Here is a 14,781-nt window from a genome sequence, read left to right as displayed (position 1 = left end):
TGTAGCCTTCATACTTACTCACGTGTCATAGGGTTGCTCCACAGTGTCACATGGACATTTGGGGCTGGATAATTCTTTGTTGGATGGGAGTTGGGGGAGGAGGTGCAGTACTATTTTGAGCATCACAGGATGTTAGGTAGCATCACTGGCCGGTACTGGATGCCAGTAACATCCCTCTTTCTGACTTGTGACAACCCAAAATACCTCCCGACACTGCCAATGACCCCTGGGAGGCCACACCACCCCCAGCTGAGAACCACCGATGTATCAGAAGCTTGGGCTGGACTTCCTGTTGCTGTGGGCTAGTGCTGCCTTAGGTGGGGAGCCAGGCTTGGCCTCTGGAGGGCCTCCCCCCTCTCTAGCCACTGCTCTCCCTACAGTGTGAGAAGTCCATGGAGCCAAAGAGACATGCCTACCTAGCGCTTCCGCCTTTCTGAACAACATTCTGTTTCCCACGGCCTGCCTGGGCTTGTGGCCAGTTCTCCTGGCTACTGGAGAGTGTCCTTCTACCCCTGAGAGGTGGCCCAGGGTGTTGCTGAGGCTGGAGGGAGGTGCGCAGAGCTGGACATTTGAACTAGATGGTCTGGACACAAATTCCAGGCCCTCCACTGCAGGCTGCTTGTCCGAGCTGGGAAGGACAAACTGGTGGGTATGAGGGGTGGGGGGGGGCCTCCATTTGTATCTTGTCTTAACCTGCAAACCTCAGAGCTGGCCCCTGGCTGCCAGTGTAGCTGGTGGGGATGTGGTCACACATTTCGGGCACCTCACTTTGAAGAATTTAGTCACCTCTGTTTGTAGAAAAAGAGAGGATTTAGGCTCATCTGTCTCCACCTTTGCTTCCCCCAACTCTGTCCAGATTTCCTCTTCTTATAAGGACACCAGTCAAACTGGCTGAGGGTCCACCCTAATGGCCTAACGTTTGAACTTAATCGCCTCTCCAAAGGCCCTATCTCTAAATACAATTACATTCTTATGTATGGAGGGTACGGCTTCAACACACAAATTTTAGGGGAGACACAATTCACTCCTTAACAGATGGAGTGATTGATATTAATTAGAAACTCCACAATGCTGATGAAGTCCAACCACTGGGTCAGGGGCCAAGCAAATGGAAATCTAAAAAGACACACAAATTGGACAAGATGCTGCATGGGTCCATGCAGTAGCCAGTCACCCTGATCACCCTGCTTGGGAGGATGCTGTGACGTCAAAACATGTCACATCCACCTCCAGCTCACTGTCACCTGTCCCAGGAAACCCACACATCTGTGTGCCATGCACACTGCAGTTAACTCATTTACTGACACATTCGGGACAGCACTGATGGACAGTGCTGCCTCCCACATCTCTGGAATGACACTGGGCCAGGACCATTTGTCACCTTTCCTGGCTGTCTTCCTAAAACTCCAAGATTCCACCCAGTTTTTTTTTCCAGTCCACCAAATATTATTAGTATAAATGGAGTCAGCACCGTCATTGGCATAAATGGGGTTGCAAATTCAAATGATGTCAGAGTTGGGCAGATAAGATAAACAAAAGAGACAACAGGGCATGGTGAGGACTGTGGCTAAGCGGAGACCGACGTGTGTGTGCTCAGTCGCTCAGTGGTGTCTGACTCTTTGCCACCCCATAGACTGTAGCCTCCCAGGCTTCTCTGTCCATGGGATTTCCCAAGGAAGAATACTAAGAGTGGGTTGCCACTTCCTCCTCCAGGGGAATTTCCTGGCCCAGGGATCGAACCTGGGTCTCCTACATCTTCTACATTGCAGGTGGATTCTTTACCGTGGAGCCACTGGGGAAGCCGACAAGTGTAGACTGATGCCCTGCCCCAAAGCATTTAAATTTAATGTGTTTTAAGGTACCAGCCTGGTCCAAACAAAAGTTTGCCAGCCAAATGCACCCTCCAAGCATTTAGTTTGTGCCTTCCATTGAGGGTATGGTTAAGCGTATGGGCTTTGAAGATGGACAGACAGACCTGGGTTTAAATCTTAGTTTCTAACCTGTGGAACACAGTGGCATTTGAAATCACAGAGCAGTTGTGAGGAATATATGAAATAATGCATGTAAAGTGCTTGGGCAAAGCCTGGCACATAGTAAGTGTTTAATTTATAGTAGCTTTTATGGTTATAGTGAATCACAGAATGGCAATGGTGATGGTTTGTTGTTGTTTTTTTTTAAATAAAAGCAACGTTCTCTTGAGCACATTTATGAAAGCATTCATGTGTGGAGCAGTGGCGCCCCTGGTGGTCATGATCAAGAACTGCAAAGCAATGTAGCCAGCCTAACTGTGGTCTTTAGGGTCAAATAGACAAGGAGTTTGAATCCAGTTCTGCCAGATACAAGTAGGTAACACAGGTCATTTACCTTCACCCTTATCCTCCATTCCCTGCTCCCAAAAGTTATTATTCCATGGAGTGGCTCTATTTTTTTTTTAATATTTATTTGACTGCACCGAGTCTTAGTTGTGGCACGTGAACTCAGTTGCAGCAGGAGGGATCTAGTTCCCTGACGAGGGATCAAACCCAGTCCCCCTGTATTGGGAGTGTGGACTCTTAGCCACAAGACCACTAAGCAAGCCCATGGCTCTGACAATTTAATGAAACAATATAATATCACTTGGCATGCAAGTGATATTACTAGCTCTTAATAATAGTGCTGGCTACGATCCTAGCACCCAGAACACCACTGGCCACAGACTGCTAATATCCCTCCCTCATGTGAGAAGGGAAATGGGTGGGTGATTATTTATTTTTTCTTCTTTTGGGTACGAGTGAGGAGCTGTTTCTTTGGCTCGGAGCACTTGGCCAGAAAAGATACCCTGTGGATACCTGAAATTTTTCTAGAGTAAAATATTCCTTTGGATAATGCATTGCTCCCTCCAGACTTCACTTTTCAGGTGAAAACTCCCCTGGAAGGATAACTAATATCCTGTGTCAAATGCCCAGGTAAGGATGAATGAACCAGCTTCTTGCCTCCCAGACCAGAGGGGCCTGGGAGACACTTTGTGTGTCATTACCCCCTCCCGCTCGCTCCACACACACCCTCCACCCCACTTGCTGTTCTGCCTGGAGAGGGGACTTCCTTCCTTCTCAGAGTCCAGAGGCAAGGAGTGAAGTAGGAGGTAGATGCCCCTGCACACAGGGGAAGCAATTGGAGATTCGTACCCTGTGGACCGATACTTCAAGATGAGAATGGCAGGACAATTGAGCGAGGAGGCTGGGCCCTGCCCAGACAGAAGATAACAGATCACATATTCCTCATTCTCAATGTCAAGAGACCTCCCTGACTACACATGCGCAGAAAGGGTTCTTAGAGGTCAAAAGGGGAGTAATGCTGATGCCAAGCTACCCACAGGGGCTTCTTCAGCAGAATCCATCTTGGCTAAGAGATGCATGTGCGCACATGAGAGGACCCTGAGATATACCAAATAGGAACCAGGCAAATCAAAATGATTAGCCAAAGGAAAACTGGAAGAAATGCTCTACGTAAGTGATTTAAACTGCCATGAGGATACAACTCTGCAACTGAGTCTGCCTGTGTGTCTATCCACACATACAGTGCTCTTTTTTTCCTTCTAATAAATACTTCACTTGTTTCACTATCTCCCCACTCCACTCTCCACACCCCGCCCCCGCCCCCTGCAGAGCCCGAGGCAAGGCCGGGGCTCAGACCACAGGGTCTCCCTGCTTCAGCTCCCTCTGAAACAGTTCCTCCCATGTCAGCCTTGCTTCTCTTCCCATATCCTGCTCATACCTATTACAAGGTCCTGGGCTCTTTTTCTGGCAAACAGAAGCCCTTTCCAACTGGAAAACGAGGAAGAGGAGCCTCCACTTGCTCCCTGGGCATGCTGCCCCACTGCCAAGTGGAGAACTAAGAATAGGGTAACAGCTCATATTGATGAAGCGACCTTGAAGGAAGTAATCTGCTCGCTTTCAGAGGAGGGGCCGTACGGCCAAGAAGCACTAATGAGGGAGAAGTTTCACCTCTAGAGACAGTCTTTTGGACAAAAGAAAAATGAGCTACCTGAATTTCAGCATACATGCAAGTTTTGTGTTTTAGTTTGGTATTGTGTTTATTTTGAGCTACACCTTTGAGGGTGCACCACAGAACTTTTTCAGGCTTGAGGCCGCCAAAAGTCATCATCTGGGCCTTCATCTCTCCCAGAACAGTCAGATCCTTTGTTGGCTCATCAGAAATTATGAAAATTTTCATCTTGCCACAAATCCCTCATCTGGATCCCACAGCTCCCAGGCCCCCCATCTTTTTTTCTGCCTTGGAAGAGTCCTGCCAAGACTCCAAGGCAGTGGTAGTGATCACAGGCCCTGGTTAACATCCACGAGGTGGTTTTAAATTCCTCTATGGCACAAGACACCTTCAAAGGACCTTGGACCTGGCAGCGGAGGACAAACTTCCAGAGGTGTCAGTGGCCAAGGCTGAAAAGGGGACCAGCCAGGCTGTGTGCTGCACTTCAGCCCCCAGGGGGCGCCGGACTCCAACCAACCTTACCTGACTCCTCGTTCCAGCCGGCTCTGGAATGAGCTTTCCCCCACCACCCCAAACCATTCAAGGGGATTAGAAGGCTGTCATCTGCCTGCCCCCTCACCTCACACTCCCACTTTACACACACACACATACACACAGGGCCAGTCTGCAAATCCCCCCAACTGGGCTGGCTGCCCACTCCCCCCTTCTCTTGGTGCACTTTATTCAAACCTCTGCAGAGTACAACTCCTCCCTCCTCACCCCCACCCCCTCCATCGCCCCTGCGGTCCTTCCAAACCCATCTTTTTTCTTTGGGACCCCTGGATTATTCCAGGGTTTTGACAACCTCTTTACCACTCATGAGCTACCTCATCGGATGCTCACAACCATGATACCTGTAAAGAAGGCAATGGGGCAGGGATGACGGTCTCCTTGGCAAAGAGGAAACTGAGGCCTACAAAGAGGGGGTGTCTGGCATGCAGTAAGTCAGTGATGACACTGGGCAGACAGCCAGGACTCCTGAGCACCAAAGAACTCTGGAACCTGCCTGAACTCAAGCCTACTGGTGAGGGACCCTCCCCTCCAACTCTCATGGGGGCTGTTGGCTTGACTTAGCCACTAAAATAAGTCAAGATAATTGCTTTCCCACCCCTGGCTTGTTGTGTGAACTTGGGCAAGTCTCTCCTCCCATCTAAGCCTCTGGAAGCTATGATGATGGCCTATAGGTCCTTCCTTTGACTGAGACGCTCTGTGACTTTCTGACAGGAGCCCGAATCATCTCCACCCACTTGAGGTTTCTGGGGTTTCAATTAAAATGCAAGAAGCTTGTGAGAGGGCTAATGACTGTACTTCAGGTCAACAGCAATAATGACCCCAAAATGGGAAGTCTGCACTTACTGCTCTCAATTACTGGGCTTTATATGAGCTTTAATGTTTAAAGTTATCCTCACTACAACCCCAGGAGGTAGTAGTATTTTCTCTGTTTTATAGAAGAGAAATTGAGGCTCGAAGAAGTGAAGTAAGTATCCTAAGCAGGACTAGAGCCCAGGGAAGCCAGTCTCAAAAGGCTGGCTCTTTTGGGACTTCCCTGGAGGTCCAGTGGTTAAGACTTTCAAAGCAGGGGGCACAGGTTCCATCCCTGACTGGGGAACTAAGATCCTGTGGGGTGGGTGGCCAAAGATTTTTTTCCAAAAGGCAGGCTCTTTCTTTTGCTATATGCTGCTCAGGGAATCTTTTAGAAGTTGGCTTTACAAACCCAAGGTCTTCCCTAGAAGGTCTGTGGCCTTTGGGGAGCCCCTGTCAGGACTGAAGCCTTTCAGCCACCCCTCAGGAGGTATTCCCAGGTGGTGCAATGGTAAAGAATCTGCCTGCTAATGCAGGAGCTGCAGGAGACATGGGTTCGATCCCTGGGTTGCGAAGATCCCCTGGAGGAGGAAATGGCAAACCACTCCAGTATTCCTGCCGAGCTGACCCCATGGACAGAGGAGGTTGGTGGGCTACAGTCCATGGGGTTGCAGAGAGTCAGACACGACTGAGCAAGTGCACACACAGGAGGTATTATGGAAACTGTAAGAGAGGCAGGGCCTGACCCAGCGTGACCCAGGGTCCTCAGCTTCCCTCCTCCTCCTCAGACCAGTCCCCCATCCTGAGGCCACAAGCAGACCCCACAGCCCAGGCAGAGCCTGTGAGCAGATGCAAGTTTATTATTGCATAGATGGCAGCTTCCTGAACCTTCACCCCAAATACCAACCCCCAAACAAGACCCCACCCAGGAGCCCTGGTAGCCAGAGGCTTATTCCCAACCCTAAGCCAGACCAAAAACCCCAGACAGCGACCTCAGAGCCCAGGCCTGGAGCCTGTCTCCCCTGAGAAGCACCCTCGGCCCACCCTCCTCTTGCCCTACTTGTCCAGAAAAGCCCACACACGATGGCGGAGGCCCTGGAGGACAGCAGAATCCACAGGCTCCTCTCGGCAGAAATGCAATCCAACAAGCTCAAGGCCCCAGCAGTGCTTGAAACAGTAAGTGTGGAGTTGGAAGGAAGGTTCCCAAGTATTGAGGGAGGAAGGGAAAGCTGACCCCATCAGAAACAAACTTTAGGTCAAAGAGCAAGCCCGGGGGGAGGCCAGACTACCCCTGCCCCAGCCCCCAAGGAGCAGAGAAACAAAGACAGAAAAGCAGCTGCTCCCCTCCAACTCAGTTTAAATGTCCTGGTCACGTCCTTCCCCCCGCTCAAAGGGGCCTGGACCACTGGCCCTCCATCCTTCCCCAGCGCCGAGGCCACAGCCCTCAGCCCCCACCCACTCCCAGCCAGCACCAGGGACAGGAGAAACCAGAATGGTACACAGCACATTGGAAAGGGGCTACATGCAAAGACCGGCTCCTGCCAAGCAAGCCGAGGAGCTTATCACAGATGGCAGGAACCCCACACCTGCTCCCCTCTCCCTGGGACACGCTGGCTGACAAGCAGCCTTCTTCAGCATCGGCCTGAGAGTCTGCCCCAGCGAAAGCTGCCTGGGCTTCCATGCTCAGCACCCCCCACCAATCAAGCCTGCGGTGGCCCCTGGGAGCGGAAGCGGACAAACCAGTTCACGGGCATCCCTGAGGCTTTATCTCACCGGCCCCACGGCTCCTGCAGGGTGACCTCTCCTCACCCTCAGCATCCTCGAAGCCCCCATGTGTAATGCCAGCCCCAGGCTCAGGTGCCCTCAGAAACAGGGCCATCCTAACTGCCCCTCAGCCCTTCTCCCCACACACCCCGCCCCCTGGCCACCTGGTCAGCGGCTTCCCAGCCAAAGGTCCCAAACCCTCACGTCTCCCCCTCGCCTGCTGGTCCAGAGGGAAGCTAACTGGACCGGTGGGAGGAGACAGAAGCACTGTATTCTGGGATATTCAAACAGAAGATGTCCATTTCCTCTGTTGTCATCCTGAGCATCTGGAAGCAAGGGACAGAGTATGGGAGGGGTCGGGACTGAGACAAGAAGGGCTGGTGGGCTGAGAGCATCACCCGCCATGACCCACCACAGGGATCTCGTCACTTCCTCCGCTTGCCTGGGAGGCCTCAGAAGTTTAAAATAAAGCCAGGGAGGGTAGGAAGGAGGGGGCTGGGATTTAACATCCTGGTTTGGTGACTTCTCCCAAAACACAAAAAGCCTGGGGAGGGGGTGACCTAGGGTAGGGGTGGAGGCGAGGGAGTGGATGGGGATGGGGGATGGAGCAGATTGGGAAGTTCAAGACCAGGGCTCTTCTTTCAGGGCTTTCCCTGCCACTGGGCAGAGAGCTCCCGGACGTTGCCCAGCACTTTTCTCTTCCTCTGGGCATTGCCTGTGTCTGGGCACAGATGCCACGGGAAGCCTCCTTCAATGTTTGTGGTGTGGATGCGAGTGGACCCCCAGCAACCGGGTCCAGTCCTCCTCAGCCGCCCTGCCTGGCACTGCAAAAGATGGGTCCATGCATCCTCAGCAGGAACTCCTGGCTCTGCAGAGAAGAAAAGAGGTCCAGGTGAGGGAAGGACGGAGGAGGGATGAAGGCAGGGGCGGGGGGTGGGGGTGAGGCTGAGCCAGGCTCCGGGCAGGGTTCAAGGAGCAGGCCTGATCCTCTCTGGGGCAAGATCTCTATCACCAGCACCATCCCTGCCTCTGCAAGCCCGCAAGCCTTGGCCTTGGGCTCTGACTCAGTGGGACCAGAGACAAGCCCTAGAGGCCCCTCCTTGGCCCATGCAAGGCCCTGCTGGAGGCTGCCTCTGCCTGTTCCCTTTGCCTGGTACATGCTGCCCTCCTCTCCTCCCCTCCCTCACTGCCATCTGGCTCGCCCCTCACCATCCTTCAGGTCAGGAAGTTGGCAGTCCCCGCTGCAACCATTCCCAGATCCCCTAGGAAACACGGACCCCGCTGGGGCCAGCATCTGCTCCCAGGGCAGCACCTACCAGGCTAATATTGTCACTGGCTGTTTACCCTTCTCCTTCTCCTCTGGGACTGAGTAGGAACCCCCGGCCCATACTAAGCTAGAGTCAAGGGAGGGGATCTTTGAGGGGAGCAAGGCAAGAGGCAGCAAGTCTTGTTAGCAGCACCAAACACAGGATTCACAGTGTAAAGGCTGGTCCTAGTATGAGGAAGATTTGATTTGCCTTGTGGCTACTTTGGGTTCCCAGGTGGTGATGGTGGTAAAGAACCCGCCTGCCAGTGCAGGAGACCTAAGAGACTATGGGTTGGATCCCTGGGTCGGGAAGATCTCCTGGAGGAGGGCATGGTAACCCACTCCAGTATTCTTGCCTGGAGAATCCCATGGACAGAGGAGACTGGCAGGCTTCGGTCCACAGGATCACAAAGAGTCGGACACAACTGAAGTGACTTAGCACGCATGCACGTGGCTACTTCACCCTGAGACCAGCGAGGGCCATTTTCCTTCACCCCAGCCCTGCCCACTTCCTTTTCACCGGACCTTACCCAGCTCCTGAGCTCCATCACGGGGAGAAAACCAACTGATGGAACCGACTGACTGACAGCAGGGTTCAGGAAGAGGACTGAGGGAGGCAGGTGGAGAGTGCGAGCAAGAGAGAACCAGAGGACAGGGAAAGAGGATCCGGCCATCCCGGGCGACCTCAGTCTAGACTTCCGGGGCTCTGTGGGGAGGAGGTCAGGAACTATTCTGCTTAATGTTTAAACTCCAAGACTCTTACACAATGAGCCGTAAGTTAAAGGTTTACTTTCATGTTCGCCTCATTTCTTAGGGCAGGAATGTGTCCCTGCTGTGTCCCTATTCCCAGCAGAGCAGGCGCTCAGTAAAGGGGGGTTAAATGGGCTTCCCTGGTGGTTCAGGGGTAAAGAATCCACCTGCCAGTGCAGGAGACACGGGTTCGATCCCTGGGTCAGGAAGATCCCCTGGAGAAGGAAATGGCAACCCACTTCAGTATTCTTGCCTGGAAAATCCCATGGACAGAGGAGCCTAGAGGGCTACAGTCTGTGGTGTCGCAAAAGAGTTGGACACGACTTAGGGACTAAACAACAACCACAACAAATGAACGGTGAGTTCGTGAATGAATGAAGCCCCCAGCGTTCATCTGACAGCCAGCCAGTGTTCTGTGCACGTTGGGCCAACGAGGGTGCGTGCATGTGTGTGTGCGCACTGGGGAGAGATGATCTCTCAAATCCACACTCTAGGTCCCTGCCCCTGCTGGGGGGTGGGCCTCAATTAACCACAAGACAGTGGCCCAGCAGGCCCTTACTCTCCTCCCCAGAGACTGCCGTGCTCTCCTCCCGGCCTCACCTGGGGGACAAGGTCAGGTCAGCAGGTGAACGAACAGGATGGCCAGGCCAATGTTCAGCAGGATCACCATGCAGATGAGGACGGTGTTGGGGACCTGGGAACAGCGGAGACAGGCTGCCTGAGTCCCCAGGAGAGCACACTCCCCCACCCCAACCCTCCGCAGTGTCCAGCACCTGGACAGACCATCCGAGCTGGAAGGATTCCTGGAGGAAATAATCAACCAAACTGCTCAGGGTCTAGAGAGATCGAGAACGTATCCCAGGACACACAGAGGGCAGAGCTTGGACTGGAATCCAAGTACACGGCCGTACCCACTGCTAATTCCTCTGGGGCTGCATCTCTCAGGCCCTCTGAGCCCAGCTTCAGTCTTTGTCACTGTAGCTTCCTGCTCCCCTAACAAGGCCAGAGGGCCAGGACTCACCCCCTTAATGAACCATTCCTCCATCCCCCCAAAGCCCTCCCTGCTACACCATGTAGTAGAGGCTATTGGAGCCCAGCCTAGATCCTTCATAAACAGGAGCAGCCCACAGCCTAGCTGCTTGGGACTCCTAGTCGCCTCCTCCAAAGGAGCGACCAGACAACTGTACAGAGGCCAGCCCCTGCCCAAGGTGGGGGCACTCTGCCTGCAACCCTGGGTCAGGCTGCACCTAACTAAGCCCACATCCCGGTAGGGGTTCCCCCCTGCCCTGTCCTGTGCCATCATCCTGGTCCCCCAGTCATCTGCCCCCCCAATCCCACTTCCAGCTCCCCGCCCCTCCCGCCCCCTCCCCCCACCCCCACCGCCACTTCCACCAGCAGCCTCACCTCCTCCACCTCGACCTCTGCCGCCGCTGCGGCCTCCTTCCGAGCCTTCTTCTTGGCCCCAGCCTTGGTCAGCCCTCGGGCCTCCGTCTTGCGGGCCTTGACCTTGGGTTCGGCTTTGGGCACGATGGGCTTGGGTTCCAGCTTGGCGGGGCTCTCGGGCGCCGGCGCGGGGCTTCGGGGCGGGGGCGCCGTCCCGGGCGCGGCGGCTGCGGCCGGGGAGGGGGGCACGGCGGCGGGGGGCTCGGGCTCGTCCTCGAAGGGCGGCGGCGCGGGCGGCGCGGTGCGCACGGCGTAGCTGTGGTAGCCCTGGTACAGAGCCACCTCCGGCTCCTCGGGCCGCGCGGGCGGCGCCTGCAGCGCCTCGATGGCCATGCGTTCGCTGGCCGGCCGGGCGGGGCTGCGGCGACCCGCGCCGTCGGACGGCGTGACCGGCCGGCTGCCCTCGCCGCCGCCGCCGCCGCCGCCGGGTTCACCGTTCCAGGCGCCTGGGCTCAGCAGGCCGTCTTTGGACGCCGCGGCCGGACGGGGCCGCTTGGGCTGCGGGGGCGTCCCGGCCGGCGACGGGGGGCCACCCTCGGGCGCCGGGGTCTCCCGCTCGTGCAGCTCCGGGCTCTCGCGGAGCCGCTCGGGGAGGCCCGCGGCGCCGGGGCCCCGGTCGGGGGAATCCAGCAGGCTCTCCGAGTTCTCCAGGATCTCCTGGAGCAGCCGGCGCTTTTGATACTCCGGACCTGCGGGGGGACCACAAGGGGAGGTGGGATTCGAAGCTGGGTCCCCGCACCGGCTGACCTTGGGCAAGCCGCTCCAACCCCGCTGAGTCTCGTCAACTTACTCAGCCAGCACTGACCTGCAGCCACCAGGTGCCAAGAACACTGTTTTTAAGCCATTCCCCAATACTAACTCATTTACTCCTTTGAATAACTCTATGCTGCTGCGTTGCTTCAGTCGTGTCCGACTCTGTGCAACCCCATAGACGGCAGCTCACCAGGCTCCCCAGTCCCTGGGATTCTCCAGGCAAGAACACTGGAGTGGGTTGCCATTTCCTTCTCCAATGCATGAAACTGAAAAGTGAAAGTGAAGTCGCTCAGTCATGTCCGACTCTTTGCTACCCCATGGACTGCAGTCTACCAGGCTCCTCCATCCATGGGATTTTCCAGGCAAGATTACTGGAGTGGGGTGCCATTGCCTTCTCCGGAATAACCCTATGAGGTGGATGCTATTATTTAGCCTCCACTGCACATAAGAACTCGGAGAAGGTAATGGCACCCCACTCCAATGTTCTAGCCTGGAGAATCCCAGGGACGGTGGAGCCTGGTGGGCTGCCATCTATGGGGTCGCACAGAGTCGGACACGACTGAAGCGACTTAGCAGCACATAAGAAGAAAAGGAGGCTCAGAGAGGTAAAATGCCTTGCCCAAAGTCACCCAGCTGACCAAGAGCGGAGCCGGGGCTGGCACACAGGCTGTCTGGCTCCAGAGTTTATGCTCTTTATGGTCACACCGGCCTCTTTCCATTCTCTTATCTGAAAAACAGGCCTAATGATATCTATTTCATAAATACTAACTGTAAGATTAATCGAGTGGGGAAAAAAAATGCCTGTGAAATGCTGAGCGCAGAACCTGGCACGTGGTGACAGCTGTTGCTATGACTACCCAAGGCGGAGGCTGCCAGCCAGCGTCGCTCTTCCTGGGACCAGCAGGGGGCGCACTGTGATGGGACGCGTGACTCCTCTTGCCGGGCTGAGATCTGCACTCTGAGGTCTTGTATCTAGCCTCCCTTGCTGCTGCTGCTGCTGCTGCTAAGTCGCTTCAGTCGTGTCCGACTCTGTGCGACCCCATAGACGGCAACCCACCAGGCTCCCTCATCCCTGGGATTCTCCAGGCAAGAATACTGGAGCGGGTTGCCATTTCCTTCTCCAATGCATGAAAGTGAAAAGTGAAAGGGAAGTCGCTCAGTCGTCTCTGACTCTTCGCGACCCCATGGACTGCAGCCTACCAGGCTCCTCCGTCCATGGGATTTTCCAGGCAAGAATACTGGAGTGGATTGCCATTTCCTTCTGCCTTGCTGCTGCTGCTGCTAAGTCGCTTCAGTTGTGTCCGACTCTGTGCAACCCCATAGACAGCAGCCCACTAGGCTCCTCTGTCCCTGGGATTCTCCAGGCAAGAATACTGGAGTGGGTTGCCATTTCCTTCTCCAATGCATGAAAGTGAAAAGTAAAAGTGAAGTCACTCAGTCGTGCCGGACTCTTAGCGACTCCAAAACCCTTCAACATGGAGAGCACCAGTCGCCCACCCTGATGGACTCCCACCACTGTATTCAAGGGCAAAGTCTGGATCAGAGCCAGGAGGTCCTCCTCACTCTGCAGCCTCATTCCCCAGGGACAGGAGACAGGCTCCAGTTGGAGAAACCTCTTATTACCACCCCAATCTCAGCCTGAGTCCCCTTGACTCATCCCACCGCATGCCTGTACCACGCCCCACAGATGCTCACAGGCATGTGTGGACCCAGAGGAGCATCTCAGCTTTCCACCAAGCAAAGAAAAAGGTGTCCACCTCCCCATCCCCACCCCACGGACTTTCCCCACCCCATCCTGGCCAGTCCCCTCCCTGGCTGGCCCTACCTGGCTGGTAGAAGTCTGGAGCCAGCTCCCTGGCCAAAGTGCGGGCAATGTTGGACTCTTGGTTAGCAGCCAGGGCAGCCTGTTCTGCTGCCTCAGCTTTGGCCTTGGCGTGGCTTGTCCTAAGGAGACGACACGGTGGAGTCTCAGGATCCCTCCAGAGAACCAACCCTCTCTGCCCTTCCTCCCCCACCCACAATGAGACACCCTGGACAACACTTTTGTTAACTTGGGCTGTCAATGAATATTTATTAAGCCCTGTGGTCCAGGCTGTTGTGCGTTCCCCCGACCATTTCCTCTTCTCTCAGGGCACACAGACGGACATCATTTTCCAGCCTCCCTGGGGTTAGGTGTGGTCAGGTGACTGGCTAAAGCATTGTGGGAAGACAGGATGATGCCATTTCCAGGCATGGTCCACAAAAACCTGTCCTGTAATCCACAGTGTCCTCTCTCTTCTCCGCTGTTGCTGGTAAAATGCAGAAGCCAAGCCCCCAGAACAAGGGACTTAACCTCATTTGTGTCACAGCTCTTTTCAACCTGGTGACACCTCTGGACCCTTTCTCGGTATACTGTTTTAAAATGCATAAATTACACAGGATTACAAAGACATGCAATTACACTGACACACCGTTACCAGAATATTTAAAGGAACAAATCTGTAATATAATAATGCATATTCTTCTTTATTAACACATGAAACAAAATATTCAGCAGGCCTATTGACCACCATAATTTAAAAGTATAGATTAGCATAAAGGATATTTCAAGGATACATGCAACAACAGGAATGTGGCATGAAAATATATGTGATTTCTATGAGTGACAAAGTCAGAGATACTGCTAATACTACTGTGATTTATTGCCGACTTCTGTAATTGAAGAAAATACTAAATTTCAGTTACACGTCAGTAAAAATAGAGATGTGGTTTTCCCTGTCCGGATCCCTTCACTGGGCAAATGCACCCACCCTTGGCTGCTGAATTGACTGCTGATGGCTCACTGCTGTCTCAGAGAATTGCAACCAATAAGAAGCCACCTTGTTCCAAAGGTCCATACCCCTCCCCAACCCAAGGAGCCTATAACCAATGACTACTGACACCAGCCAGCCCCTTTTTGCCCCAAGAGGAACCAACTCTTGAGGTACCGCTCAGGCTCCAGAGCCCCACCGTGGGATGAGGTTGAAGGACTCCAGAACACATCCCTGCTTAGCTACTTCTCTGTCCCAGCCTGCCTCTCTCACTCTCCCTTGCTTCTGAGAGCACTTGCTCCATAAATCGGCAGTGCAAGAATCCTCATCTCAGACTCAGCTTCTAGGGAATCTAACCTAAGGCAGCATCCAGATTCACAGACTCGCTGAATTCTATCCACAGAACCCCCGTGGCCCCCAGGGTCAAGAAACATGGTGGAAGGAACTCGGGTCCACAGATGATTATTGCATGGAGCAAAGCCCACCTCCCCAACAGTTTCATATTAAACATGCAACATTTGAGCATTAAATTTAAACATTAAACTCAGCAAGCCTTAAATGTCTACTGCATTAAGTGCCTAAGATTTGGGGATGTTTATTTCAGCTGTTAATCTAACCTAACTAGGAAACGCACCTACAAAATTATTAACA

At 54.0% G+C, this 14,781-nt stretch overlaps 1 protein-coding gene across 1 annotated transcript in view; it reads right to left on the bottom strand.

Annotated features, from left to right (window-relative positions):
• Positions 1–6,164: 6,164 nt before the first annotated feature.
• JPH2 (junctophilin 2) overlaps positions 6,165–14,781 on the bottom strand; it is a 74,730-nt gene continuing 66,113 nt past the window's right edge. Inside the window, exons 3-6 of the mRNA XM_086331705.1 lie at positions 13,167–13,285; positions 10,550–11,277; positions 9,746–9,839; positions 6,165–7,957 (exon numbers count right to left, since the gene is read on the bottom strand). Coding sequence (XP_086187831.1) covers positions 9,759–9,839; positions 10,550–11,277; positions 13,167–13,285 — 928 coding nt within the window. The 3' untranslated portion in view covers positions 6,165–7,957; positions 9,746–9,758. The remainder of the gene's footprint in view (positions 7,958–9,745; positions 9,840–10,549; positions 11,278–13,166; positions 13,286–14,781) is intronic.

The sequence above is a fragment of the Bos grunniens genome, chromosome 13, assembly GCF_055505025.1.
Source record: "Bos grunniens cultivar Pamir isolate PY7600 chromosome 13, Bosgru_T2T1.0, whole genome shotgun sequence".
Lineage (NCBI taxonomy): Eukaryota > Metazoa > Chordata > Mammalia > Artiodactyla > Bovidae > Bos > Bos grunniens.
The sequence above is the reverse complement of the archived record's forward strand: the minus strand, read 5'-3'. Positions and strand labels throughout refer to the sequence as shown.